Genomic DNA, 27,058 nt, shown 5'->3' on the forward strand with positions numbered 1-27,058 from the left:
TGCAGGACTCCTGCTGATGATCTCTGTCCGTGTGTGTGTGTGTGTGTGTGTGTGTGGTGTGGAGTGAGCGCGTGCGTCACAGACTTTCTCCGCGAGCGGTGAACGCGTCGGACTGACTAAATGAAACATGAAGGACCGCACACAAGAGCTCAAACATGTAAGTATTCAGTCAGGCTGAACTTTATATTGATGCTCGAGGAGGGACAGAAAAGAATAATTCATACTGACGACAACGAGCATGTTTTTTCTTTCTTTGATGATTTGGTATTGATTTCTGTTCAGAATCACTCAGATCGGCAGTGTTGATGGCTCATGTTTGCTGTGCAGCAGCTGTATTTAATGTGTGAATATGAGATGAGCACGGAAACGAGTTGTTTTATCACTTAGTTACACTCACTTTTGGATAGACTATCATTTCCTTGATTTGAGTTGAATAGATTGAAAGAGACTGGCGGTGATTGACAGGAGCAGAAATCATCCTTCATGAGTTTACCTGCTCGTAAGAAGAGCTGTTAACATGTGAGACTGAAACTATTCAAATAAAAAGGGTTTTGTGTTCGTGTAGATGACCAAAGTACAGGCTCGTTTGCATATACAGCAAAAGTAATGATTGTGTCATAGAGCAGAAAACTGATTTATCATCATAAAGTTCACTGAGCAGATGTGATCGACTGGATCTTTATATGATAAATGATGCTTTAACTCTGTGATTTTCTAAATGGAGTGATCTGAGTTGAGCACAGTAATCATTAACCAGCTATCACTGAACAAACAGAGGACATGAGAGGGATTCTGTCCTGTTGTGTGTCATGTATTGACATGGCTTTAGCTTTTAGTTCACTTCAGGTTCAAACCAGCATCAACGCACTGCTCCACTGTTAGTATCCAGTTATTTGTGACACATTGCAGGTGTCCAGTGTGTGAATGAACACATCACTCATCCCGTGCTGACACAGTCATGATGAAGGTGAGCTGAACTGCCTGAGGGGTAAAACTGACCCTCTGTAGTCTGTCAGACGCTGTGATGCTACAGTGTGTTGACAAGTGAAATGAAAAAGCCTTATTGTTTACATCGACCCAAGTTTCATTTCTGAATCAGAATCAGAAAGAGCTTTATTATGCTTGCGCATTCAAGGAATTTGTTTTAGTGTCACAAGCTTCCAGTACACAGACACTACACACAGACAATAAAAATAAGATGAGAATAAAAAATACACACATGTGAATATAAATAAACAAAAATAGAATAATAAATTAAAAGTCAAATAAATTAAAATAATAATATTAAAAATAAATTAAAAAGTAAAATAAATTGTATGTACAGTTGTGCTATAGATAGAACAGAACAGAACAGAATAGAATAAGATGTAGGGATGTACTATGATGGAGGTGGTAACGAATAAATATAAGGTTATTGCACATATTTTTATTGTACAATGGGGGGGAACATTTAACTGTTGATCATAAGGTAGATTGCCTGAGGGAAGAAACTGTTCCTGGCTGTCCTGGTATTTGGTGCTCTGTAGCATCGGATAGACGGCAAACGTTCAAAAAGGGGATGGCTTGGATGTGAGGGATCCAGAATGATTTTCTGAGCTTATTCTGGATGTATACAGTTCTTGGAGGGTGGGCAGGGGAGCACCAATAATCCATTTAGCAGTTCGAACCGTTCTCTGTAGTCTTCTGATCCCTGATTTTTGACATCATACATCAGAAGACTACTGATTATTGATTCTGATTTCTCTGTCAATATAGGGGTGTATGATATTGACAAAGGAAAAATGTTTTAATATTCTCTGTGATTTTGTTGATACTGATAATTAGAGTTTTTTTTGTAGTGGTATCTTGGCTGGTTTCCCAAAGTTTTTCATATTCTGTGCAGTGGTCTGTTTAGTGACTTTTTCATCAAGGGGCAACACATGCCAAGTATAAGTATTTACTGGGGCATTTTTACCTTTATAAGGGCAACTTTCTTACCTTCTCAGGTGAAAAACAAGTGCACTTCCATAATGTACTTAAAGTGCTCTATTTTCTATTTACTTGAACCCATCTTTCATACACTAGTACACTCAAGTGTACTACAAGTGGTAGCTAAATGCATTTTTTAAATACAAAAATAGTATGTTAAAAGTGCATTTTAGTTCATATTCATGGTGTTTGAGTACACTTAGATGATCTTACGTTTATCTTAAGAAGTACTAAAGGGTTATTTTTAGTATATTAAGTACAAAATTAGTGCGCGAAAATAGAGCACTTTAAGTACATTATGGAAGTGCACTTGTTTTTCACCTGGGATTATAATATATGCATCATCTTTTGTGAAATTCTTACATTCAGTCAATAAATTCAGTTAGAATAATAAGACACTGTTATCAATTAAATTAAATCAATAACAAAATCTATTTTTTGTAAGTGGCACAGAAGCTGCATCTAAATCAGCATTTACATGCACTGCAATTAAGATTGCATAAATAATGCTATGAGATGATTGTTTTAAAAAATAATATTTTGAACATTGAAATATATATTTTTTTAAATTAAATGATAAATACGAAACTAAAATTGCCAGTAGGTGGCAGCAAGTCACTGTCTTAATGTTTGAGCCATTGAATCATTTATTCAACCGATTAATTTAAATGGCTGATTACAACTATGTCGTTCAGATAAATGAAACACTTCTGTTGCGACGTGTTTGGAACTATTTTAATTGGTGATATAGAGCAAAAACAGATAATATTAACAATATTGTGTCTAAAAAGTAACTCACAGTATTAACTTCTTGTTTATTGAACAAATTAGTTTATTACAAATACATACAGTTGCTTTGACTATATCATGTAGAAATATATGACAAAAACTCAGAAGCGCATATTTGCTCCCATGTCTTGAATTTCAGGGTCATTTGAAATGCAGTGTACTTGGCTACATTAGTGAAAGTGTGCTCTTAAGGTGTTCTTGTTTGTTTTTGCAAAGTTAGTGACATACTTGATAATGTCAGATTCCATATCTTTGAAACAACAATTACGATATTATCATAGACTATATTACCATAATGAGACACACTGTGTGAAGCCGTCTTTCCTGAGGGTTGTTTTTATGTGTTTTCAGGGCATATGGAGGTTGTGCTCTAAATAAAGACTCATCTGGCTGTGAGAATTAAATTTCCGTTCATTTACTGTGCTCTGGTTATTCTCAAACACATGCTGAAAATGAGCCCTCTCAGTTACCAAGTATTACAGCAATTAATTATAATGAGTAGTCTTTTATATTTTAATTTCTTCTGTTTAAATATATATATACACACATACACATACATACATACATATGAAATTAATTAATTTGAATTTCACTCTTAAAAGTTTGTACAAACCCTGTTTAAAATATTTAATATTTATGATCCTTACAAATCCTTATAAGGATCCTTATCCATAACGAACCGAAGCCTCTAATGAAATTGATGAAGATGAGGTTAGATGTTGGTAAAGCGTAGGGACTGTTGTAATTTCTTGATGGTGTTTGGTGTGGTCCACTTGAGTACTGCATAAACCTTATTCTTATCCATCATCACGCCTTGAAAACACTCCAAATCCACTGGACCGTACAGCCCGTGATGTCATTAGCAGAGTGCCGGGAAGTATAAGAGGGCACCTGTAAAGCACGTTAGGGGTGGTATGGACTAGCCTTGAAGAGATGGGGCAGACTATGTCTAAACAAGACCTCAGAGTGGAGCAGAAAATGTCAGTAGTACTTTTAGCATTATGTGTTGAGAACTGTTTAGGGGGAGGAAGCTAAGATGAAACCATAGCAGATAGCTCAGAGAGTGCGTGTAGGTTATGTCGAAAGGTGACATGTGGAGGAGTACGTGCTGTGTCAGGAACCATGTTGAGGGTAAGAGTGAGGAGGAAGTCATCTGTGGTGTGCATTAGAGCAGCACATGATCAGTTGAGCAGTGATGTGTGTAAATAAGGTCCAGTTGGTTACTTGATTTGTGAGTACCCACAGTCAACTCACGTTTGAGATCAAAAGAAGCAAGCAGAGTTTGAAAGCCTGCAGCCTGAGGTTCTAGGTGGATGTTGATGTCTCCAAACATAACCAGAGGAGTACCATCCTCACGGAAGGTTGAGAGCAACACAACCATCTCCTTCACAAAGTTTCCTAGCGGACCTTGGGGTTGAAAAACAACTACAAAATGGATTTTAAAGAGCAGGTCATATGGTTTTTAAAGTTAAGTTTTTAAAGTGTCCTACAACAGGTTTAAATGCATCGAAGGGTGAAAGGGCCGAGGGCTGAGTCTGGGACTCAGAGGCTGCAGGCGGAGACAAGGGATACTCCAGCCATGACACCGACTGGCAGAAACTTTGCGATCCCACAACACAGATGACACAGTGTTGAGGCTCACGTTGTAGAACGATCAGAGCGCATCGTCCGGGAGGCTGGCGTGATGAGCCACTTCCAGAAACAGTCTGGTATGGTCCTCGAGAGATCGCTTCCCCTGCTCCAGCAGGAGGAGGAGGAGGAAGGTTGGATTGTCCATGAATAAATAAAAAAGAAAAACTTTCAACAAACAGAAACAAAACGCGGGGACACAGGGGTCTTTTGTCATGTATCGGTGTGTCAAATGAATACGCACAAAGATGAAGATGATGGTAAACAGTCATTAATAAATCTACATAGGTTAATCCACACAACAAGGGCTGGAAACACACGTATACAATAGACGAGACCCGACAAACTAAAACTGAACAAAATGAAAAAACTTAAATACACAAGCAAATGAGGGTAATGACTGAATAAACTAGACACAGGTGAACAGAATGACACAATATAAGAGACAGGAACTAGGTCAAGGGACACATGGGATGAATGAAAACAAAGTCCAAGTGATGGTGACACATATTTGCACAAAAAATCAATATAAAAAACTTGATATTTTGAGCACTCAATTGAAAACATAACGTATCAATTGTACTTACAGGTTGTGGTTCCGTCGCGATCCATCCAGGGCACTTTTCCATCGGCGATGAAAGGGCAAGGCCCAACTGCTCAACACCACCCCCCAACACCCGTGCATGCCACTGCTTTTTTATCAACAATACAAACTTGCTTACACAGTGCAGAGCACAACGTCTTCTCGACATGATGTAAACACACTAACTAGCGGATGTGTTTGTGGGCAGATCAGAGTGTTCGTATTTCGTGGGCAGGTGGGATTATGCAAATATAGGGCCTAGTGACATATACCGGTAACAGGCAGAAGATTCTAAAATATGACGACTCGTTAAGGTGGTTCAGAGTCGACTCTTTCTTTTGAGAGACAATATCTTTATTTATCATGCACGTTTTTCATTAATAACTTTGCAGACTGTTTACATTGAAGGATAGCTACGTTACAAACTGCAAAACAGATTATTTTTTGAAAACCCACATGACCTGCTCTTTAAGAGGGTGGGTGACACTTTAAGTAAGTGAATGTGATTCAAAGGAGCTGTTGATACCCAGAGATGGTAAAGGATGAAATTTCCAATCATTAGGGATAAGCAGACCAGAACCTCCACATCTTCCAGACTGACGGGGGATGTGAGAAAATGAAAAATTATTGGAGAGGGCTGCAAGCATGGCAGTGTCCTCTGGTTTGATGCAGTTCTCTGTTAGGGCCATGAGGTCGAATTTAGAGTGACTAGTAATAGATGTAATGAAATCTGCTTTATTTTCCACAGACTGACAATTCCAGAGACCAATAGGAAAAGAAGTAGTGATTTAGCAGACATAGGCAAAATGCACATATTGTCAGGATTGTGCTGCCTGTTGTAATAGACTTGGTTCTTCTCAATGCACTTTAGGTCTGTTTTGTTCCAATGTCTATTGTTTTCAGTATGAGTGCATTTATGTTTGCTATGAGGCTATGTTTGCTAATGTTAGTCATCCTTTGTATTTATAGAAAAAAGGACTTCTTGATACATATTATTGACTGCTTTCTGGGTTATTCGTGAAATGGGAGATCAAATGGATTTCTATTCATGAACTTTGTTGGCATCGCTTGTGGATCCTATTGGATTTGGTGCACAAGTATTAAGAACAAACTTTGGTGTAAATCTTGGATGGACTATTTTGGATTAGTGTTTTTCTCTCTCTTATATTTCTCTGCATGCAAGGATTACAAGGATCTCTTTCATTCATCAATGGACAATTTCAAGGGTTTTTTGTAACTATCTTACATACATTTAAATTTCATTATTTGAATTGTTTTTTTTTATTTACATAAAGATACAAATCCAACAAGTGTTATTATACCTGTAACAAATTAGCTCAAAGTGAGATGAACATAATTAATCATAACGGGTTATCAATTATATATTCATTCAGACCCGCTAGATTTAAATCAGCACAGTCAGCGAAGGATTGAACGCAACTTTTTTGTTTGAAGAAACGCACCTTTTTGTATCAACCAAAAATGGCTGTTTCATGGTCTATTGAGGAAGTACAGACGTTCCTCTCGTTGATAGCCGAGGAGCGGATCCAGCGAGAGCTTGATGGGGCGACGCGGAATGAAAAAGTTTTTCAGGAGGTCGCTAAGCTCTTGGCCGCACACGGCTACCACCGGACTTACAAACAGTGTAGGGACAAGTTAAAAAACTGAAGAGCGACTACAGAAGCATAAAGGACCACAACAGCCGGAGTGGTTCAAACAGACGATCATGGAAGTGGTTCGACCAAATGGACGCAATCTACGGAGGTAGCCCAACGAGCAATGGGAGGGAGCGTGCCCTGGACTCGGCCACGCCGTTGTTGGAGGACACGATTGAGGATGGTACGTTGTGTTATGTTATCTAAATATAACGCTTGAAATCTTAATTTACTGATTTTATTGACCGTCGATTCCTATTTTATTTCTCAATTTCACTGTAAAATCATAGCGTAATGAAGCACAAAGTCCTAGTAGCTAACAGTTATCAGCGGTTATCATGCTATTGTTCATGATGTTCATGTTTTTTTTTTTGTTTTTTTTTGGTGTGTTGCAGTAATTTGTGCATTCCCAACTAATTAGACAAACTTTGCGTTTCAGACTCATTGTCCACGATTGATTCACTTGCACTTTCTCCATCGGTGCTAGCAGCGTCTCCACCACGCCCGCCAACACCATCACCATCAACCTCCAGATGCATGACGACACCGCAGCGTGTGGTAACAGGTATAATACAAATTTGATATTTCATATATCATAATATGTACAAATAGGATATATATCATTATATACCGTGTCTCATGAATTCCTGTTGCTTACCATAAATACATTATTGGTAGCTACTGTAAATGTGATAAGGTAGATATTTTAAGGATGTTACTGTACAGTTACTGTACAGTTCTTTCATAAATTAATTTATACAAAATCACATTTCAAAATAATTACTCCCAATTTTAACTCTATTTTCTTCATTTTGGTCCAGGCAGGAGGAAACGGAGCCTGCACCATCAGGAACATCTTGCGGTATTAAGAGAGATGCAGGTGGCAGACATTCAGCAGCAGGAGCTGAACCGTGCCCAGAGGGAGTGCCACTTGCAGATGGCACTTGAAGAGTCCAGACAAGCGAGGGAGCAGGAAGCGGCCTTGAGGGCAGAGGAACACTCTCAGACGGCTGCTTTCAATCAAGCATTCCTCAATGTTATGGGGATGCTTGTACAGGCAATGAGTGGCCGACGGGAATAGAACTCTCTTGCCGACTAATGCCATAGGCTTTTGTGTTTTTGTGTTTGTTTTTTTGATAATGTTTGCACTACATGTCTGCACACTGTTAACAGTTTCTTCTGTTTACTTTAAAATTTATTTTTGTTCTATTTGTCTTTTGTAAATCCGTTGTGCACTACATACATGTGCACATTGTTTAAAGTTTGCTGTTTACATTTTCACTAATTTAATTTATATCAGCCAATTGTGCAGGTCTTGCACAAGGTACACTTGCACACTTGCATTTTTAGAGTGGTTTCTGTTTATATTTTTACCTTTTGTATTTGTGTTTTGCTTCAATAAAATCTGATCGAATACATGTACCCCCAGACTATATTAAAGATTTATATAAAGATCATTTTGATATCAAGAAAGAAACATCTAACATATATTAAACCGGAGATCCATTCATACACTTGAAAATTAGTGTTTACAGCTTACTAATACAAATAACGAGTGGTCACTAGGCTAATATAATAAGGAAACATACAAACAACACATGCCTATACCAGATACCTTTGTAGCTGATTAAGTATGGTCTAAATAAAGGAAATGTCTCTATGAGTGTGTTATGTGTGTTGTACTCATGGAGGTAGTCCACTGGTCAGCCAGGCCTGGTACCGAGGGTCATTTAGTTCCCTTGGAATGTGTTTGAAGTCCGATGGAGAGAACAGATAGTCAATTCTGCTTAGCATCTTTTTGACAGTGGGGGGACAACCACTGGAAATTTAGCACCCATATAAAGGTAGAATGTGGGGCCAGGCTGTGAATTATATGCAAATGTAAAAAGGCTAAAAGGGTCTCTTAAGACATGAAGTCCTAATGACCATCAAGGATCATAAGCAGATGCTACATACCAAACAATAGCAATGGGAAATTACTGCTTTACAATATCATCCTGTGACATTAAAAACTTTGAAAAGAAGACATTCTCTTATCTCTTACTCACGAAGACAAATAGCCCTTGAAGCCACACATAAGAAGACTAAATAACAATGGAAAAATAGTATAAAAAAATACATAATAAAATTATTAAAAGATAAATGAATGAATAATAAATTAATATAAAAGAAAGAAAGTAAAACAATATAAATGTATGGTTGCTCTCTTAAAGCAAAACACAGTTAGCATTTGAGGATCCTTAGATCCTTCAGAGCTGTTTCTTACATTTACATTTATTCATTTAGCTGACGCTTTTATCCAAAGCGACTTACAATTGCTATATATGTCAGAGGTCGCACGCCTCTGGAGCAACTAGGGGTTAAGTGTCTTGCTCAGGGACACATTGGTGTCTCACAGTGGATTCGAACCCGGGTCTCTCACACCAAAGGCATGTGTCTTATCCACTGCGCCATCACCACCCATTGGCAGTTGGGTGGTGATGGCGCAGTGGATAAAACAGTGGATAAAACTTGCATTGGCAGTTTTATTTTAGGCAGTTTTACAAAGAATAGTGAGTCACAAACAACCCAATTTGCATGCCAGGAATGATACTAATGACAGTAAACTGAAGCTTCTGTTAAGTTATGAAGTTAATTCAATTATGTGCTGACTGACTGATATTTATATTGTTGTTTTAGGAAGATACTCACAGAACTTAACAAATACAAGTGTACAACTTGCTGCCTACATTCTCCTGGATAGGCTTGAAAATTATGTTGACCTTTTCGGGCAGGTATTAGCATGGTATGGGTCTTACCTATACAGTTGCTATCAGTTTCTTTGTGTTACTGACAATGTCTGTCACAAGTTAAGTATGGAGTGCCACAGGGCTCAATATTAGGCATTCTACTTTTCTCCTTGTGTATTCTTCCCTTATTGTGGTCCCATGAATGCAAGTTCAGTCTAGCATGTATTACACATGGCAGGATTGTTTGTTTTATAATTTTGTAAAACTTTTGCACACTTTACTGTATCATCTCTATCATGACTTTCTCATGTTCTTCTACCCGGCTCTATACATGGCTCTGGTACTCATGTGGTCAAAATGTTTCGTTGCCAGATCAAAAGACTATTTGCAAAGTAAAATATCAGTGGACAATTTTTTGTTGTTGACATAGTTGAGTGATTTGGCCCTAGTGATTGTATGGACACTAACAAATAGCTTGAATGCACTTTTCTTGATGTCAAGTTTGATAAAAGCGCTTGCTAAATAAATACATTTGAAATTACATTACATCTGTTCATGCAATTATTACAATGACAAGTTAATTTATTTAACGATAATGAATCACCTAAAAACTATTGTATTTCCATTCATCAGGGAAAAGACCCAGAAGAGGTGGAGGAGGTGGCTGTCAGCATTGAAAAGGGTTTCTTGGACGAGTTCTTTGAGCAGGTTTGATATTAACATTGCTTTTTCACTAGTGAAATCTCCTCTGGGATTGCTGTTTCCTAATCAGCCACACACAGAAAGATGCTGCTGCATAATGCTCTATAATGACAGAAGATGAACACGTCATGTTCAAGACTGCCATAAAACAGATTCACAGAAGGACAGAGTCAGCACTAAACATTGCTGTTGCGCTCTATTTATCAAGTAACACTGATTTCTTCTTTTAACCTGTTATATAAGATACATATGCAAACATACACAATACATACTGTATATAAATCAGTATTCGACATATGCACAGGAAAACAAATGTGACCCTGGAGCACAAAACCAGTCTTAAGTCGCTGGGGTAAATTTGTAGCAATAGCCAAAAATACATTGTATGGGTCAAAATTATTGATTGTTGATTATTTCTTTTATGCCAAAAATCATTAGGATATTAAGTAAAGATCATGTTCCATGAAGATATTTTGTAAATTTCCTACTGTAAATATGTAAAACTTAATTTTTTATTAGTAATATTCATTGCTAAGAACTTCATTTGAACAACTTTAAAGACAGTTTTCTCAATATTTTTAATTTTTTTGCACCCTCAGATTCCAGATTTTCAAATAGTTGTATCTCGGCCAAACATTGTCCTATCCTAACAAACCATACATCAATGGAAAGATTATTTATTCAACTTTCAGATGATGTATAAATCTCAATTTCGAAAAATTTACCCTTATGACTGGTTTTGTGGTCCAGGGTCACAAATGACTGCTGATCAGATTTGTGTTTGAAATATGAAAACATATTGATAAATATTAAATTATTACATTTTTGTAAAAACTCTCTATATTGTTGTGACTCTTAATCCATTTATTTGTGAATCAACTATCCGTGTGTGAATTTATTTGAAAATGTGAGTCAGGTCTATCCCTACAGAGATGTGTGAAAGAACATCAGATGTGTTAATGATCAACATGTATTCGATCCATTCTGATCTTCCTCTTCTCTCTCAGGTAGAGGAGATTCGAGGGTTCATTGAGTCTCTGGCAGAGAAAGTAGAAGACGTGAAAATAAAGCACAGCGCCATCCTGGCCGCTCCAAACCCAGACGAGAGTAAGACCCTGCGACACATAAAGCCTTCATAAACTCACAAAAGCAAATAAAAAAAAGATTATAGTCTGTTGATCAGCTTTACCATAATATAAATATTTGTGAGTAAGAACTTAAGTGAACATTTAACTAGATTTCAGGCATAACAACAGGTCTTATCCATGTGTTTGAAAATGCACAGTGTTTAGTGTATTTTAATGCCAACAGTATATTACTGCATTGGTTGCATCATTATTAATTTTTAATTTTATTGTCATTCACTGGCCTTTTTCATATTGTGATATATTTGCAAGACAGCCGCATTTAAATCAACATAAAAATCAAAACTGACCAAAATGTAAGATTAAAATTCTTAATACACAATCCCTTTCTCTGCACTCACACAGCTACAGAATATGTTGGTCAGTCCTGGTTCAGATGTTCAATACACTTCTGTTTACACTTGCTTCACTTATTAAAAAAGAATGACTACTTCATCCAAGAACCGAAGTGACTCCATAAACCCTCAGAGATTTACAAGCCATTTTACCATTTAGGTTAATCCTAAGGTTAGTGTTGTTACATCCAAACCACCATGGGTGATTATCGCTGACCCTTACCCAAAATTATATATGACTGCTGTCTGGTTACACTTCATCTTTTTCTTATTTTATTATTGTTTCTGTAGCTTGTGGGTTTGATTCTGAGAGAATGAACTGAGCTAATAAAATGTATACCTTGAATGCAGTGTAAGCTGCTTTGGATAGAAGCATTTGCCAAATGCAAGCAAAGTACAATATATTTCAGTCGGCCTGTGATCTCTTTGTCTCTCATGTTTCTGTATAAAGCACAAACACACTCTGCTCCTGCTGATTGCAATGTCAGTCTTCACCGCTCTGGCCATGTTTGACATCATGAAATATAACATTAGAAGGTGAATGTTAGCCCCGGATCTGGTACAGATTTTTATAGCCACAACTGCACCAAAACATTGCCGGGACTCTGATGGAGTGAGTCACAAAAGAGAAGCAGATGTGGTCCAACTGTAAGACATCACACTGACTTCTTGTCCGGTTGGGTTGTGTTAAAGCCTGATGATGCTCATGAGTCATGACTGACTAAAAGCCAGTGTTCTCCCACAATGACAGCAGGTCTCTGTTCTTTAATTTACTCACAGTAAATGACTGTACTCTGTACTGACACAGGAAGTATTAATGGATTGATAGATCTTGTGGGTAGTGGCGCACGAGATGGCTAAAACAGTTCCTGAGGACAGGAAGAGCAGCACAGGACTTCAGCCTCAGGAAAAGACTCTAATGTGAGCTGGGAGTCACATCTTTCAACACAAAGCCAGTGGCGATCACAGCCCAGCAGATAGGCTATTTTAGGTGCAAAAAGGTTTTGGTGCAAATTTCGAGAAATCAAGATTAATAAAAGCACAACATGAAATACATATAGAAATACCAAAAAAAAACATTCCGGGGAGGAACGAGAAATATGAGACATGGAGTAAACTCAAATTAAACAGTCTTTAATACAAACAAGGCAGGGCAGACACACAGGAACAGTGAAGTGACATTCAGCCAAGTATGGTGACCCATACTCGGAATTCGTGCTCTGCATTTAACCCATCCAACGTGCACACACACAGCAGTGAACACACACACACACACACAGCAGTGAACACACACACAGCAGTGAACACACACACACACACACACACACAGCAGTGAACACACACACACACCGTGAACATACACCCGGAGCAGTGGGCAGCCAATGCTGCGGCGCCCGGGGAGCAGTTGGGGGTTCGGTGCCTTGCTCAAGGGCACCTCAGTCGTGGTATTGAGGGTGGAGAGAGCGCTGGACATTCACTCCCCCCACCTACAATCCCTGCCGGCCGGAGACTCAAACCCGCAACCTTTGGATTACAAGTCCGACTCTCTAACCATTAGGCCATGACTTCCCCACCGGGAGTAACGAGTTTGTTAGTTTTTAACAAGAACTTACTAGTTAGAATTCCATAAACAATAATGAAGGTTTTTTGACAGCACATTGAAGCTTTGAAAATAACTATATATCAATCGCTGCATTTTTTTCCCCCAGAAAGGTGCAGTGTTAACCCTAACATTTTATTTTAAGATTTAACATTTGTTGATTGTCTAAAGCAAAAGAGTTGTAAAAATTATGAATTTACAACTCTTATGATTTGTTTTAAAAAAAAGACAGCATTAATGAATAAATCAGTATATATATAAAATTATTTATTATTTTTAATGTTTGTGATTTGTTTTTCATGTAAGCTATAGCTTCTATCCTTTAAATCAAAACATACTCATAATTTTATGACATCAATTACTGCTTATTTGCCGATTATTTAATCAGAAACACAGTCTAAATGTTATTTGTGTAGGCTATTTTACTTTTAATCTAATTAGAAGTAGGCCAACAGCGCCCCCTACAGATTAAAACTGCTTAACGAGCGGGTGTTAGGACCCGGGGGAGGCTGTCACTGCTGCCGCTGCACGTGCTATTACTGTTTACTCTATCACACACCAAAGGCTTCATTCTGTACGTGCTTTCACACATGAAATGCAGCGATCCATAACATTCAATCTTTGTTCCAAGAATGAGCCACACTGCTGACGTGATCTAATCACTAGCACACCATGTGAGTTAACATATTCCTCTTATCGGCGAGACATATCGGCATAATTTCTCATATCGGGCCAATGCCGATATTTACATTTAAAGCCGATATCAGTCCGATAATATCGCGTATCCCTACTATAATGCATTATAATTATTCATAATGTGCATTATAGATTATATCTTGTGATAAATATTTATAATCAAATTTAAAATAGTGTAACAATGAATTTATAAGTGTTATAATGTATTAACTGTGGTTACAATTATTCATGAGAATGTACACTGCGTTGTAAGGTGCATTACAAGGCATAATTAATGTATTATAACTACTTTAATAATGCATTATACATAAAGGCTTTAAGTAAAATGTTTCCCCTACCACTTTCAGAGGAACGGACCATAAATCAAAATACAGACAGTCAAAACACTGTAACTCTCTATTATGACAAATAAGTTAATTCAAAGACTGCAGAAAATTTCTAAAAATGCATTGCATTAAATGAAGCACGTCTTATTCCTTATACCATGTTTTAAGGGGATAGTTGGAAAATAATAATATGTATATTCTGATATTCTGAATATGCTGAATACATTACATACAGGAATATTTCAGTAGCTGGAGATCAGAAATTATGTTCATGTAAACGTTCTGTGTCTTTCTCTTCAATTTTATAACAGAAACAAAAGCGGATTTGGAGGAGTTGATGACAGAAATCAAGAAGTTGGCTAATAAAGTGCGCTCCAAGTTACAAAGTGAGTCCAACCAGTTACATGTTGAAGCATTAGAGAATCCTCTAAGGCTCTCAGTCACACTTCAATCAATGCCCTACAGACCTGCTTACTTCAGTTTAGACTTAAACTGATAGAGTGTGTCTGGATCCCAAACAATGCTAGGCAAGGCTATTCCTGAGTTTCTACAGCAGATTTTCTGATATTCTGGGTATTATCTGGCAGGAATCGTGCTATTGCAAAGACTGTGATGGACTGTAGTGAGATAGGAGCTCACTTAAAGCTTTATAAGCCATTAGCAGAATGTGTATGAAATGTAATCAATCTAATGACAATAAAATCGTCTGATATGAGCACTCAGGCTTCAGCTGGTTCAAAATGCAGCAGCTAAATGTATAACCGTCCTCCCAGTACTGCATTACAATAATCTAGTCTTGAGGTCATGAATGCATGAATAAGCTTTTTGGCGTTAGAAATAGAGAGCAGTCCATATCATTTGGATTTACTCTCATTCACTAATGTTCCATAAGATGATGAAGTGATGAAGTTACTCACCGTAACATCATAACACTGATTCCAGAGGGATTTGGAATAACTTTGGTTTTTATTTGTTTATCATTACCCTCTTTAGCATTAATAAGTGATTAACCACAGGGATTACTTTTTTTTAGATATCCAGCAGACCATAGTGCAGGAAGAGACACTAAACCATTCAAAAAATCCATCAGCTGAGTTGAGGATACGGAAAACACAGGTGAGAGACGACTCTATTAAAACCTGTTACTCACTGATGACTGGTGGATATGTTGTTGTGTGTACATTAATGTAAGAGGTTTCTGTTTTTCTAGCACTCCACCCTGTCACGTAAATTTGTGGAGGTGATGACGGAATATAATGCAACGCAATCAGATTACAGGGAGCGCTGTAAAGGACGGATACAGAGACAGCTGGAGATCAGTGAGTAAACACACACACTGGTAACACTTTAGTTTAGGGACCAGTTCTCACTATTAACTAGTTGCTTATTATCATAAGAGTAAATTTTTTATTTCCAGTAGGAAATTTACAAAATATCTTCATGGAACATGATCTTAATATCCTAATGATTTTTGTCATAAAAGAGAAATGTATAATTTTGATCCATACAATGTATTGTTGGCTATTGCTACAAATATACCTGTGTTACTCATGACTGCTTTTGTGCTGCAGGCAGGGTCACATATTACTATCACATTGGCTGTTTATTAGTACTTATAAAGCACATATTAATGTCTTATTCTGCATGACCATCTTTTAGATCTCTTAATCCACCCCATACCTAAACTTAACAACTACCTTACTAACTATTAATAAGCAGCTAGTTAGGAGTTTATTGAGGCTAAAGTCATAGTTATTAGTTAGTTAATAGTGAGAATCGGTCCCCAAACTAAAGTGTGACTGATATATGCTTTACCAACATCTGGATTAAGTTTGAGGATGATTTTCACAGGGAAGAACAGATGACCCCCATCCATCTGCCATAGGCTTGAAGCTGGAACCATAATAATCATCCTGCCAGCTTGGATGAAAGACTGCTAGTGTTTGCAATCTGTTACTGACTACCAGGAAAATGTAGTAAAGCTGCCCTGCCGGGTCACGCCACACTGCGTCCGCAGGATAGCTCTGGATTCAGTGTGTAATCAAGTCTGAGTCACGATACATACAGATCACAGATGTGTGATCACTCCACACAGTTCATTATTAACTTAATGAGCCACTAATTACAGACTGTCAGGGGGGGACAATGGTGTATGTCACCTCATTGTTTCAGGCTATTCTCTATTCTCATTTCAGAAAGTGCAGTACGCTTTTTTGTGTAATTAGACTTTTAGAGAAACATTTCCTCCATAATTAATTTCCTCGTAACTTTTACAATTTTGGTAAAAAAAAGAAGGTAGACTATTACTAGCAGTAATGTTAACAGGTTTTGATTTGGGCTCAGTCAGACTGTCCTTTCATCACAGTTGTTGCATATTTCTGTTGTTTGGTGAAAAACATGGTAACACTTTAGATTAAGGAGCACATATTCACTAACTTTTCCCTCAATAAACTCCTGTGTTGCTTATTGGTAGTAAGGAAGTTGTTGTAGTTAAGTTTAGGTATGGGGTCTTGCAGAATAAGGCATTAATATGTATTTTATTAAGTACTAATAAAGAGAGTAAAATGTATAAAGAGCTAGTACTATGTATGCTAATAAGCAATAGTTAATAGTGAATAGTGTTCCCTATAATCTTACTCGCCAACCCCTACGTCATAGATGTGACACTAAACCTCTCAGATTTAACAAGTCACCTGACATTGAAATGTATGCATATATCAAATATGCAATGTATATGTTTGTTATTTTACTTCAGAGATTTTAACCCATGCTACCTTGTGCTATAACACTAGCAAGCTATTAAAATGTTGTTGTGTTTTTTCCCCTCTTTGTAGCGGGAAGAAATACAACAAATGAGGAGTTGGAGACCATGTTAGAAAGTAACAACCCCTCCGTCTTCACTTCAGGGGTGAGTGGATGTATACAGCATCATATATTAGTACAGTAAATATCTGCATTCTATAAAGAAATACAATTAATGAAACTCAAACATTAAGCAAAGTTATAGTTTTTGAGTGTAATGTACGTTTGGAATAGAATTGTATTTGTACTGTTTACACTCCACTATTTAAAAATACTATGTGAACCACTATGCAACAATAAACATTCTAAACTATTATGTTGTTACAATGGTTACATGCAATATGGTGATTTGGCATTTTTACTGCATGTTGAATCAAATGCACCCTATGATGTCATGACATTTTGAATTTTCTGAAAAATTCAAGTGTTTCTGAAAAACACTTAGTTGTCCTAGTTTTTCTGATTTTGTCCTTTCGGTTTTCCCATGTCGGACATTTTGGGACACAGCCCTCTTTGAAATTTGGTTTCAAAAGTTGTATTTTATGAACACAGTATCTTATGAAACTTTATTAGGGCCGGCGCATGAATATAACAAAATTTACAAATATGCTTACAGTCTTTGTGAATTTCATCTGATAGCCATGAATCTGCCACTACTTTTTATTCCTTGGGTCATACAAAATCAATACTTTTTGTGACAGTCTGCTTTTTTTTTTTTTTCTGTCCACCATATCCAGGCCAAAACTTTCTATTTTAAACTCCTCCTAGACTGTTTGTCCAATACTTACCAAATTTCACTCAGACCATGCTGGAAATGGTTCATTTAAAAAAAATTAAAAAAATAAAATAAAATAAAAAATAAAAATCTACTTGAAAGAGGCTTTGAGAAATGATGACTAGGGGATGGCAATGGCAATTTTATTTATATAGCACTATTTACTAAAACCAGAGTTGACCAATGTGTTTTACAATAGAATAACTAAAAACAGCAATAACAATGAAAAATAGGGAGAAAAAAATAAATAAAAATACATCATAACATGCAACAAAAACATAGGACAAGGATAAAGAGTGCTTCAACCAGAATTAAAAGCCTTATCAAACAGATAGATTTTTTTGTGATGTGGCGCTAACGCATGTTTTTTGAGCTTTAAAGAATTCGATGTTGGAAAACTCCCTCATTCTCATTCTCACTTTCTAATATCTATTATTTTTTGCTCCAGATCCAGTGCAACATCAGTGAACAGGCCATGAATGAGATTGAGACGAGACACAATGAAATCATCAAACTGGAGAACAGCATCCGTGAGCTGCATGATATGTTCATGGATATGGCCATGCTGGTGGAGAGCCAGGTGAGAGCAGAGATGGCTTCACTGTTAGAGCAAGTGATTAAACATGGCAGCTATCAGAACGGTCTTGTTTACAGAGATGAACTGACAGCATAGAAGCTCTTTCCTGAGATTTGAATTCTGTTGCACGAGGTCGCTGTTGTAATGAGGGGTTAGAAGCATGTGGATCCATTTGCAGATATCTTTAATAATCAAAGTCAGGGTCAAACAGGCAGTGTTCAAAACAACAGTGGCAGGAATATCAGAGGCAGAGCAGAGACATAAACGATACCGGGCTTGAGTCAGGGCAGGACCACAAAGCAGTCAGAGTGATGATGGGAGGGGTCCTCTCGTCAGCGACCTCTTCCTGGTCCCTCTCTCCTCTGGGACCACCGGCAGGCTTAAGCAGGGAGACATGAAAGGTGGGTGAGATACGATAATTGGCAGGTAAAGCTAAACGATATGAAACTGGAGTGATTTGTCGGAGTATTTTGAATGGACCTACGTACCTGGGACTTAATTTCTTGCTGGGCAGTTGTAGTCGTAGGCCTCTAGTGGAGAGCCAGACCCATTGTCCAGGGGCATATTCTGGTCCCTCCCTTCTCTGGCGATCAGCTTGTTCCCTAGTTCGCCATACAGCTCGTTATAGATGCGCATGGGCTGCGGATTGTGGATGGTAACCTGAAGTGAGACTGACGTTGATGTTGAGTTGTTGACAGAAGGATTTCCAAACTCGTGGCGTGAATTGTGGACCCCGGTCTGAAACAATGTCCTCGGGGAGTCCATAGAATCGGAAGACCTGCTCTAATAGTACCTCTGCTGTCTCGAAGGCTGTAGGTAGTTTTGGTAAGGGTATGAGTCGGCATGCCTTGGAGAATCGATCGATTACGGTTAGAATGGTTGTGATTTCTGGAGTTGGGAAGGTCAGTAACAAAGTCCATGGCAATATGAGACCATGGGCGTTGAGGAACGGGCAGAGGCTGTAACAATCCAGCGGGGCGTTGATGTGACGATTTGGACATATTACAAGTTGGGCATTGTTGGACGAATGCGATGGTGTCATGAAGTTGAAATTGCAGGCATTCCTTTTGACAGGGTTCTGACCATTGTTGAATCTGTTTAGTGATCCAGGAAATGCGAGGGTTGTGTTTCTCCAGCCAGGGTAAGCAGAGAATTACCGGATTTTGTGGTGAATCAATAGCGAAGAGACGAATGATTTCAGTGTGGAAGGATCCAACTTTAAGAATGAGGTCCTGGGTAGTGAATTTGACCAGTCCTGTGCCTAAAGGGCGACCGTCTAGCACTGCCACTGCACATGGAAGGAGAGGAAGTTTGTGAGAATTAGCAAAGTTGAATACAATGAAGTTCCCCGCTGCCCCAGAGTCAATTAAAGCCATCGTCTCAACCGTAACATTCATGTGGGTTAGAGAGATGGGTACATTTAAACTATTAGAAGATGAACTCACCGCCGTGGTATCCTTGGTGGATGGTCGAGTGGGACAGTTGGCTCGTAGGTGACCCGCAATATAGACAGAGGTGGTTTCGTACTCTGCGTTCCCTCTCCTCCGCAGACAGATGAGTAACTCCTACTTGCATGGGTTCAGGTTCTGGAGTGAAAGTGAAGGTTGGCGTTTGAGTGGGTGAGTGTCGTGAACGTAGCAGATTATCGAGGCGGATGGCTAGATCGATAAACTGTTCCAGCGTCCTTCCTTCATCGCGACCAGCCAGTTCAGTTTGAAGTTCAATCGATAGACCCTTTCGATATAGCAGTTTCAAGGAACCATTACCCCAACCTGTCTGAGCTGCGAGTGTGCGAAAAGTGAGAGAGTAGTCAGTTGCCGTGTCTCTCCCTTGGCGGAGCGCGAGCAGTTGTTCACCTGCCTCTTTGCCACCAGCCGTGTGTTTCTAAGACTTCTCGAAATTGCCTGAGAAAGTTGGTGTATGAGGGGAATGCCATGCTTCCACCCTCCCATACTGCAGTAGCTCAGGCGAGAGCTCGGCCAGTTAATAGGGAACAGATAAATGATACGCGGCTCTTGTCAGTGGCGTATAACAATGGCTGCTGGGCCATAAACAGAGAGCATTGCAACAAAAATCCCTTACACTTGTCCGGAGAGCCATCAAGTTTCTCAGGGAAGGATAGTCGCGGATTCGCTGTGGAGAGGTTCATATTAGGGCTCATGGGCTAAGGCTCAGGTACTGGCGGGCTCGGCGGTGGTGTGGTTAGCTGCAGTGCTTGCAGAGTCCTCACCAGTTCCTCCGTGACAGACGTAAAGCGGTGGAGTTGTTGTTGGTGGGATGTTAACATGGCAGCCTGAGCTGAAACCTCGGAGGTGAGTTGATACACGGCTGCTGGAGCCGTATATTGCGAAGCCTTCTGTAATGAGGGGTCATAAGCGTGTGGATCCATTTGCAGATATCTTTAATAATCAAAGTCAGGGTCAAACAGCCAGTGTTCAAAACAACAGTGGCAGGAATATTAGAGGTAGAGCAGAGACATAAACGATACTGGGCTTGAGTCAGGGCAGGCAGCAAAGCAGTCAGAGTTCCAGAAAGCAAGATCACAAGGGCAGGCAGCAGAGAATCAACAGTAGTCAAACAATCCAAAGTCATGCACAGAAGGGTCACAGAATCACAAGGTAAACACTTAGACATGTCAGCCAGGGCAAAACACAACTTCGCAATGAGAGTGAGAGTGAATGCTGTTTAAGTAGTGTGGATAATGGGGAACACCTCTGCAGGTGATTAGTCTCTGAACGGGGTGTATGGGAAATGGAGTCCGGGAAAGTCAATACTTAGGAGAGGGTGCCCTCCGGTGGCCATCGGAGAGAGCCACAGAGGTCTGATTCATGACAGCTGTAATACGACCTCATAATAATTTGTAAGTCGCTTTGGACAAAAGCGTCTGCTAAATGACAAAAGTAAAAAGTAAAGATTGTAAAGACCATCAACTCTACCGTGCGACTCCACCGGGCAGGGACACCGGCAAGGGATAGAAGTATCGCTTTTTATTTTAGTTTTTTTCATTTATATGTTTATTATTGAAATGTTGTTATATGCATGTGTCAATTTTATTTAATTTATTTATTTTCTTAAATATGTGGATATATAGTATTTATAGAGTTGTAACTTTTAGTTTTAGTTACTTTTTCGTATTTGCAAGTCGCTTTGGACAAAAGCGTCTGCTAAAGGACAAAAGTAAAAGTAAGTAAAGTAATACAGAGCAGTGATTGGATTGGATGACTTAATTTCTCAGTAATACTGAGAAAAGCTCAGAAAACTGATGACGTAGACACGTACTCTCCAGCCACAGCAGTCAATCACTACTCTGAATTAACGCATATACGTCACTTTTCGTGACGTGGGTTCAACTTTGCTTTTTGAACATGAAGAATGGAATAGCTCCAAAAAATAAAAATAAAACACTTTTCCCTTAATAATAGACATAATGAGTGCTATTGTTAGTTTCACTGTTGTGCAATCTGTTCAAATATGTTAACATTTAAAAATAATAATAATAATAACCTTAATGATCAGGGGGAATTCCTATTTTTTTTTTCAGGGAAACATGTAAATATATCTTGTAGCTGCTGAAGGACAGTAGTAAATAAACAAAATAAGATCTTTAAATAAAATTAGAAGTTTATACCAGTTATCAAAGGGAAATTAACTAAACTAGACACAGGTGAACATGATGGGTAACCAAGGAAACAAGAACACAGGAACATAAGAACAATGGAACAAAATCAACTTCAAAACCCATGACCACTCCATTGGATCCCATTTCTTCTTGTTTTTCAAAGACCTGTTTAATACTCTAGGATTGGGGTTATCAACTCTGGCCTTCGAGGTCTATTTTCCTGCAGAGTTCAGCTCCAACTCTTATCAAACACACCTGAACAAGCTAATCAAGGTCTTCTGGATCATTAGAAAGTTACAGGCAGGTGCGTTTTCATCAAGGTTGGAGCAAATCTCTGCAGCAAAGTATACCTCGTCGGCCAGAACCCCTGCTCTTGGACCTATTGCTCAGTCTGTTATCAATTGTGCATTATTAATGCAGTAATATTCTGCCCTGTCTTGAACAATCAGTGGCTCAGAAACAAAATAAAAAAAATTAAATCTCTCCAAAAACTGAAATCAAGTCCCGTCTTACATTTTTTTTTTCTAATTCAAGAAACTCACTCATCTATTCATACTAGATAAGGAAAGACAATTGCAATTTCCGAGTTCGAGTCTTGCTGATTTAAACATTCAAGCGAATTGAGCTCTCTTTTGTGTCTTATTGTAACGAGGAGGCTGAGGCTGAGTTAGAATCAATGTGTGAAGGTTTATTGACAGCAGACTTCAATAACAACAATGTGAAGACAGGCAGTGAGTCAAATCCAGAGTAGCAGTCCAGTCCATCGACATACACAGGGGTAATCCAAAAAAGGCTAGTGTGAGTAGGCAGGCAAAAGGTCAAACACAAACATCGGTCCAATGAGGCAACCAAAACAAGAGGGATAATCCAGGCAATCAGGAAACAGGTAAACAGGCAGAATCATACACTAGACAGTCAGGCAGATAAATAGGGAAACCGCGCAGTAAGGCAGTGGAACTGGCAATACTTTGCAGTGAGCACAAGAACAGTCTCTGGCTACAAAGTAACCAAACAGAAAATGAATGTAAGCAAACAGAGGGAGCGGAACACAGTCAGTACTCAGGTGAGGGCTCCCTCTGCTGGATTGGCATTACACTTATTAAGATTGAACAGACAAATACACAGAAAATTCTATCAAAATTACCATTTTGGCACATGTCCTCATAAGTGTAGTCAGTTATGTCTTAAAGGAACGCTCCACTTTTTTTGAAAATAGGCTCATTTTACAACTCCCCTAGAGTTAAACAGTTGAGTTTTACCGTTTTTGAATCCATTCAGCTGATCTCCGGGTCTGGCGGTAGCGATCATTGAATCGGATTAGACCGCATCTCGCTCAAAAATGACCAAAGACTTTCGATAACTTTATTATTTAAAACTTTACTTTTATATAGTTACATCGTGTACAAAGACCGACGGAAAATGAAAAGCTGCGATTTTATAGGCTGAAATGGCTAGGAACTATACTTTCATTTCGGCGTAATAATCAAGGAACTTTGCTGCCGTACCATGGGTGCAGCAGGCGCAATGATATGACGCAGCGCCTGAAAGTAGTCCCCAGCTATATCATAATTAGTTACCTAGCTGGGGACTACTTTCAGGCGCTGCGTCATATCATTGCGCCTGCTGCACCCATGATTTTCATTTTCCGTCGGTGTAACTACAGAGAAGTCAAGTTTTAAATAGAAAAATTCTCAAAACTGTTTGGTCATTTTTGAGCGAGATGCTAATGGTCTAATCCGATTCAATGATCTATGCTAAACTAAGCTAAAAGCGCTACCGCCAGACCCGGAGATCGGCTGGATGGATTCAAAAACGGTAAAACTCTACTGTTTAACTCTAGGGGATTTGTAAAGTGAGCTTATTTTTTAAAAAAGTGGAGTGTTCCTTTAAGTGGATGTAAACAGTTAGGAGAAACTCGATTGTGTCTGTATATTAGAGCCGTGCATGAGGTGTTAAAGTGCAACTATTATTAGACATCAAAGGAGCTTGAGCACATGGCCTTTTTTTTTCCTCGAGAGAAAGTGCCCTTTTTTTCTGGCCGACGGGGAGGATCCGGAGAGCCAAGGCGGAACAGATGGCTGTGGTGAAGCCGGAGCATCTGAAAACCAAGGTGAAGCCGGAGGGAAGGAGGAGCCTGACAGAGCCGGAGGAACGAGGCGCAGCCGGAGGAGTGGAGTACCGAGGAGGTGGATGGTCGACGACTGACTAAGGTGGAGCTGGAGGGACGAGGGAGCCCGGCAGAGCTGGTGGCCTGATGGGTCATGGTGGAGATGAGTGAGCTAGGAACCATGGTGGAGCCGCTGGGTCGAGGGGCCAAGGCGGAGTCTGGGACTCAGCGGCCGGAAGCAGAGACAAGGGATCCTCCAGCCACAACGCTGATGGAGACTGGCAGATCCGCGGTGATCCCACCGCACAGACGGTGCGCTGAGGGTGACCAGAGGGGTTGACAGGCAACAGTGGTGGCGGAGCTGAAGATGCAGGGATGACAGGAGGAGGCAGGAGAGGGAGGTTGAGTGGGAATTTGTGAGCATCCAAAATTGAGTAAATAAAGTCCTCAGGGTCTAGTACCAGCTCACCCTCAGCGGTGGCGCAGTGGGCGGGCCTTTTCTCCAAGCCCTTGCACTCCCTTGCTTCATCCACTGGCACACGCTCAGTTGCTGGCTCTCGCACCTGGTCAGACAGGTCAGGCTCTGGCTCCAGGGTGATTCTCGGCTCTGTCACTCTCTCTGGCGATTGCTCGTCTATTGCGGCGGGCTTTGACTCTCTGTCTGTGGTGGGCTCAGTCTCTGCGCAGCGGGGTGATGGTGGGCTGGGCTCTGGGTCGAGCGATGTTCTGGATCGGGGACAGACACTCTCCATACACCGGATGATCTCCTCCCTCCAGCTCAGTCCTTTGGTGTCTGGGAGTTTAACAGCATGGCGATGACAATTTGCCCCGATCCAGAACAGGGACTTCAGCATCTCATCATCGAAAGTCAAGTCAATATTATTTGTGTAGCGCTTTTAACAATGCAAATTGTGTCGAAGCAGCTTTACATCGGCTTGATATAAAGCTGGGTGGCTTTATATCAGCTTTACAGTATTTAGACGGGGAAATAGTTTGTCGAAATAGTGTCATTCTCCTCTGGCCAGACAAAATCAGCAGTTTAAATCTAGGCTAAAGCAGAATCAGATTGTGCAAAGGACTCATATGGTCCCTGTGGTCTTGTCCCGATGGCCGTCTTGGAGACAGGGTCTTCACTGGGGATCAGTCTCTGAGGCTCATCTAGGTATCCTGGCTGTAGAGGTCATCTCTAGATGCTGATCCACCATCTGATCTGGATACAGTCTGGATCTGGGTGACTACGGTGACCTCGGAATAAGAAAGAAACAGACTAATATTAGCATAGATGCCATTCTTCTAACAATGTAACAAGTACATCAGGTGTTTTGGGAAGTCTTCCCGGTTCTGGTTGACCTAATTAATGCAGCCTAACAATCCTTTAACGGATTTAACGGACGTGAAGGACTATAATGCGATAAGAGCTCACTCAAATACTGAGGTGCCAAACCATTCAGGGCTTTATAGGTAATTAGCAAGATCTTAAAATGTATACAATGTTTAATAGGGAGCCAGTGCAGTGTTGACAGAACCGGGCTAATGTGGTCATACTTCCTGGTTCTAGTAAGAACTCTAGCTGCTGTATTTTGAACCAGCTGGAGTTTTTTTATTAAATGTGCAGCGCAACCTCCCAATAAAGCATTACAATAATCTAGCCTTGAGGTGTTATTCATGAATTAATGTTTCTGCATTTGACATTGAGAGCATTGGTCGAAATTTAGATATATTTTTAAGATGGAAAAATGCCGTTTTACAAATGCTAGAAATATTTTTTGTCTAAGGAAAGCTTGCTATCAAAAAGTATGCCTAGGTTCCTAACTGATGACGAAGAATTTACAGAGCAGCCATCAAGTATTAGACAGTGACCTAGGTTATTACATGCAAAAGTTTTTGGTCCAGTAATTAACACCTCTGTTTTTTCAGAATTTAGCAGTAAGAAATTGCTACTCCTCCAGTTTTTTATATCAACTATACATTCCGTTAGTTTTGCAAATTGGTAAGTTTCATCAGGTCGCTAAAGAAATATAGAGCTGGGTATCATCAGCATAACAGTGAAAGCCAACACTGAGCCTTGAGGTACTCCATACTGCACTTGTGATTGGTCTGATACCTCTTCATTTACTGTCACAAATTGATGGCAGTCAGATAAGTACGATTTGAACCATGCCAGTGCACGTCCTCTAATGCCAGCATAATTTTCTAGTCTATTTAAAAGAATGTTGTGGTCGATAGTGTCAAACGCGGCGCTAAGATCCAGTAGCACTAATATAGAGGTACAACCACGATCAGATGATAAGAGCTGGTCGTTTGTAACTCAAATGAGAGCAGTCTCAGTACTATGATATGGTCTAAAACCGGATTGGAAATCCTCACATATATAATTTTTCTCTAAGAAGGAACATACAGTCAGGTCCATAAATATTGGGACATCGACACAATTCTAACATTTTTGGCTCTAGACACCACCACAATGAATTTCAAATGAAACGAACAAGATGTGCTTTAACTGCAGACTGTCAGCTTTAATTTGAGGGTATTTACATCCAAATCAGGTGAATGGTGTAGGAATTACAACAGTTTGAATATGTGCCTCCCACTTGTTAAGGGACCAAAAGTAATGGGACAGAATAATAATCATAAATCAAACTTTCACTTTTTAATACTTGGTTGCAAATCCTTTGCAGTCATTTACAGCCTGAAGTCTGGAACGCATAGACATCACCAGACGCTGGGTTTCATCCCTGGTGATGCTCTGCCAGGCCTCTACTGCAACTGTCTTCGGTTCCTGCTTGTTCTTGGGGGAATTTTCCCTTCAGTTTTGTCTTCAGCAAGTGAAATGCATGCTCAATCGGATTCAGGCCGGTGATTGACTTGGCCATTGCATAACAGTCCACTTCTTTCCCTTCAAAAACTCTTTGGTTGCTTTTGCAGTATGCTTTGGGTCATTGTCCATCTGCACTGTGAAGCGCCATCCAGTGAGTTCTGAAGCATTTGGCTGAATATGAGCAGATAATATTGCCCGAAACA

General features: G+C 39.5%; 2 protein-coding genes across 4 annotated transcripts in view; both read left to right on the forward strand.

The window, feature by feature from the left end:
• LOC306854588 (rab5 GDP/GTP exchange factor-like) overlaps positions 1-27,058 on the forward strand; it is a 48,122-nt gene continuing 21,064 nt past the window's right edge. For 2 of the 3 annotated variants that reach the window (XM_079392731.1, XM_079392732.1), the window contains exons 1-8: positions 1-157; positions 9,987-10,061; positions 11,063-11,162; positions 14,469-14,543; positions 15,191-15,273; positions 15,368-15,476; positions 16,992-17,065; positions 18,183-18,314. In XM_079392731.1, the coding sequence (XP_079248857.1) occupies positions 128-157; positions 9,987-10,061; positions 11,063-11,162; positions 14,469-14,543; positions 15,191-15,273; positions 15,368-15,476; positions 16,992-17,065; positions 18,183-18,314 (678 nt within the window). In that variant the 5' untranslated portion in view covers positions 1-127. Of the gene's footprint in view, positions 158-919; positions 968-9,986; positions 10,062-11,062; positions 11,163-14,468; positions 14,544-15,190; positions 15,274-15,367; positions 15,477-16,991; positions 17,066-18,182; positions 18,315-27,058 lie in introns of those variants that run through there. The other variant, XM_079392733.1, reaches the window with a different exon arrangement.
• Positions 6,547-7,705, forward strand: LOC306853747 (uncharacterized protein; the record flags this gene model as incomplete). Its single annotated transcript, XM_079391394.1, has 3 exons — positions 6,547-6,808; positions 7,064-7,189; positions 7,446-7,705. Exons 1-3 carry the CDS (start codon positions 6,715-6,717, stop codon positions 7,703-7,705), a joined length of 480 nt encoding a protein of 159 aa, XP_079247520.1. The 5' UTR covers positions 6,547-6,714.

This window comes from Barbus barbus (assembly GCF_936440315.1).
Source record: "Barbus barbus genome assembly, chromosome: 34".
Taxonomy (NCBI): Eukaryota; Metazoa; Chordata; class Actinopteri; order Cypriniformes; family Cyprinidae; genus Barbus; species Barbus barbus.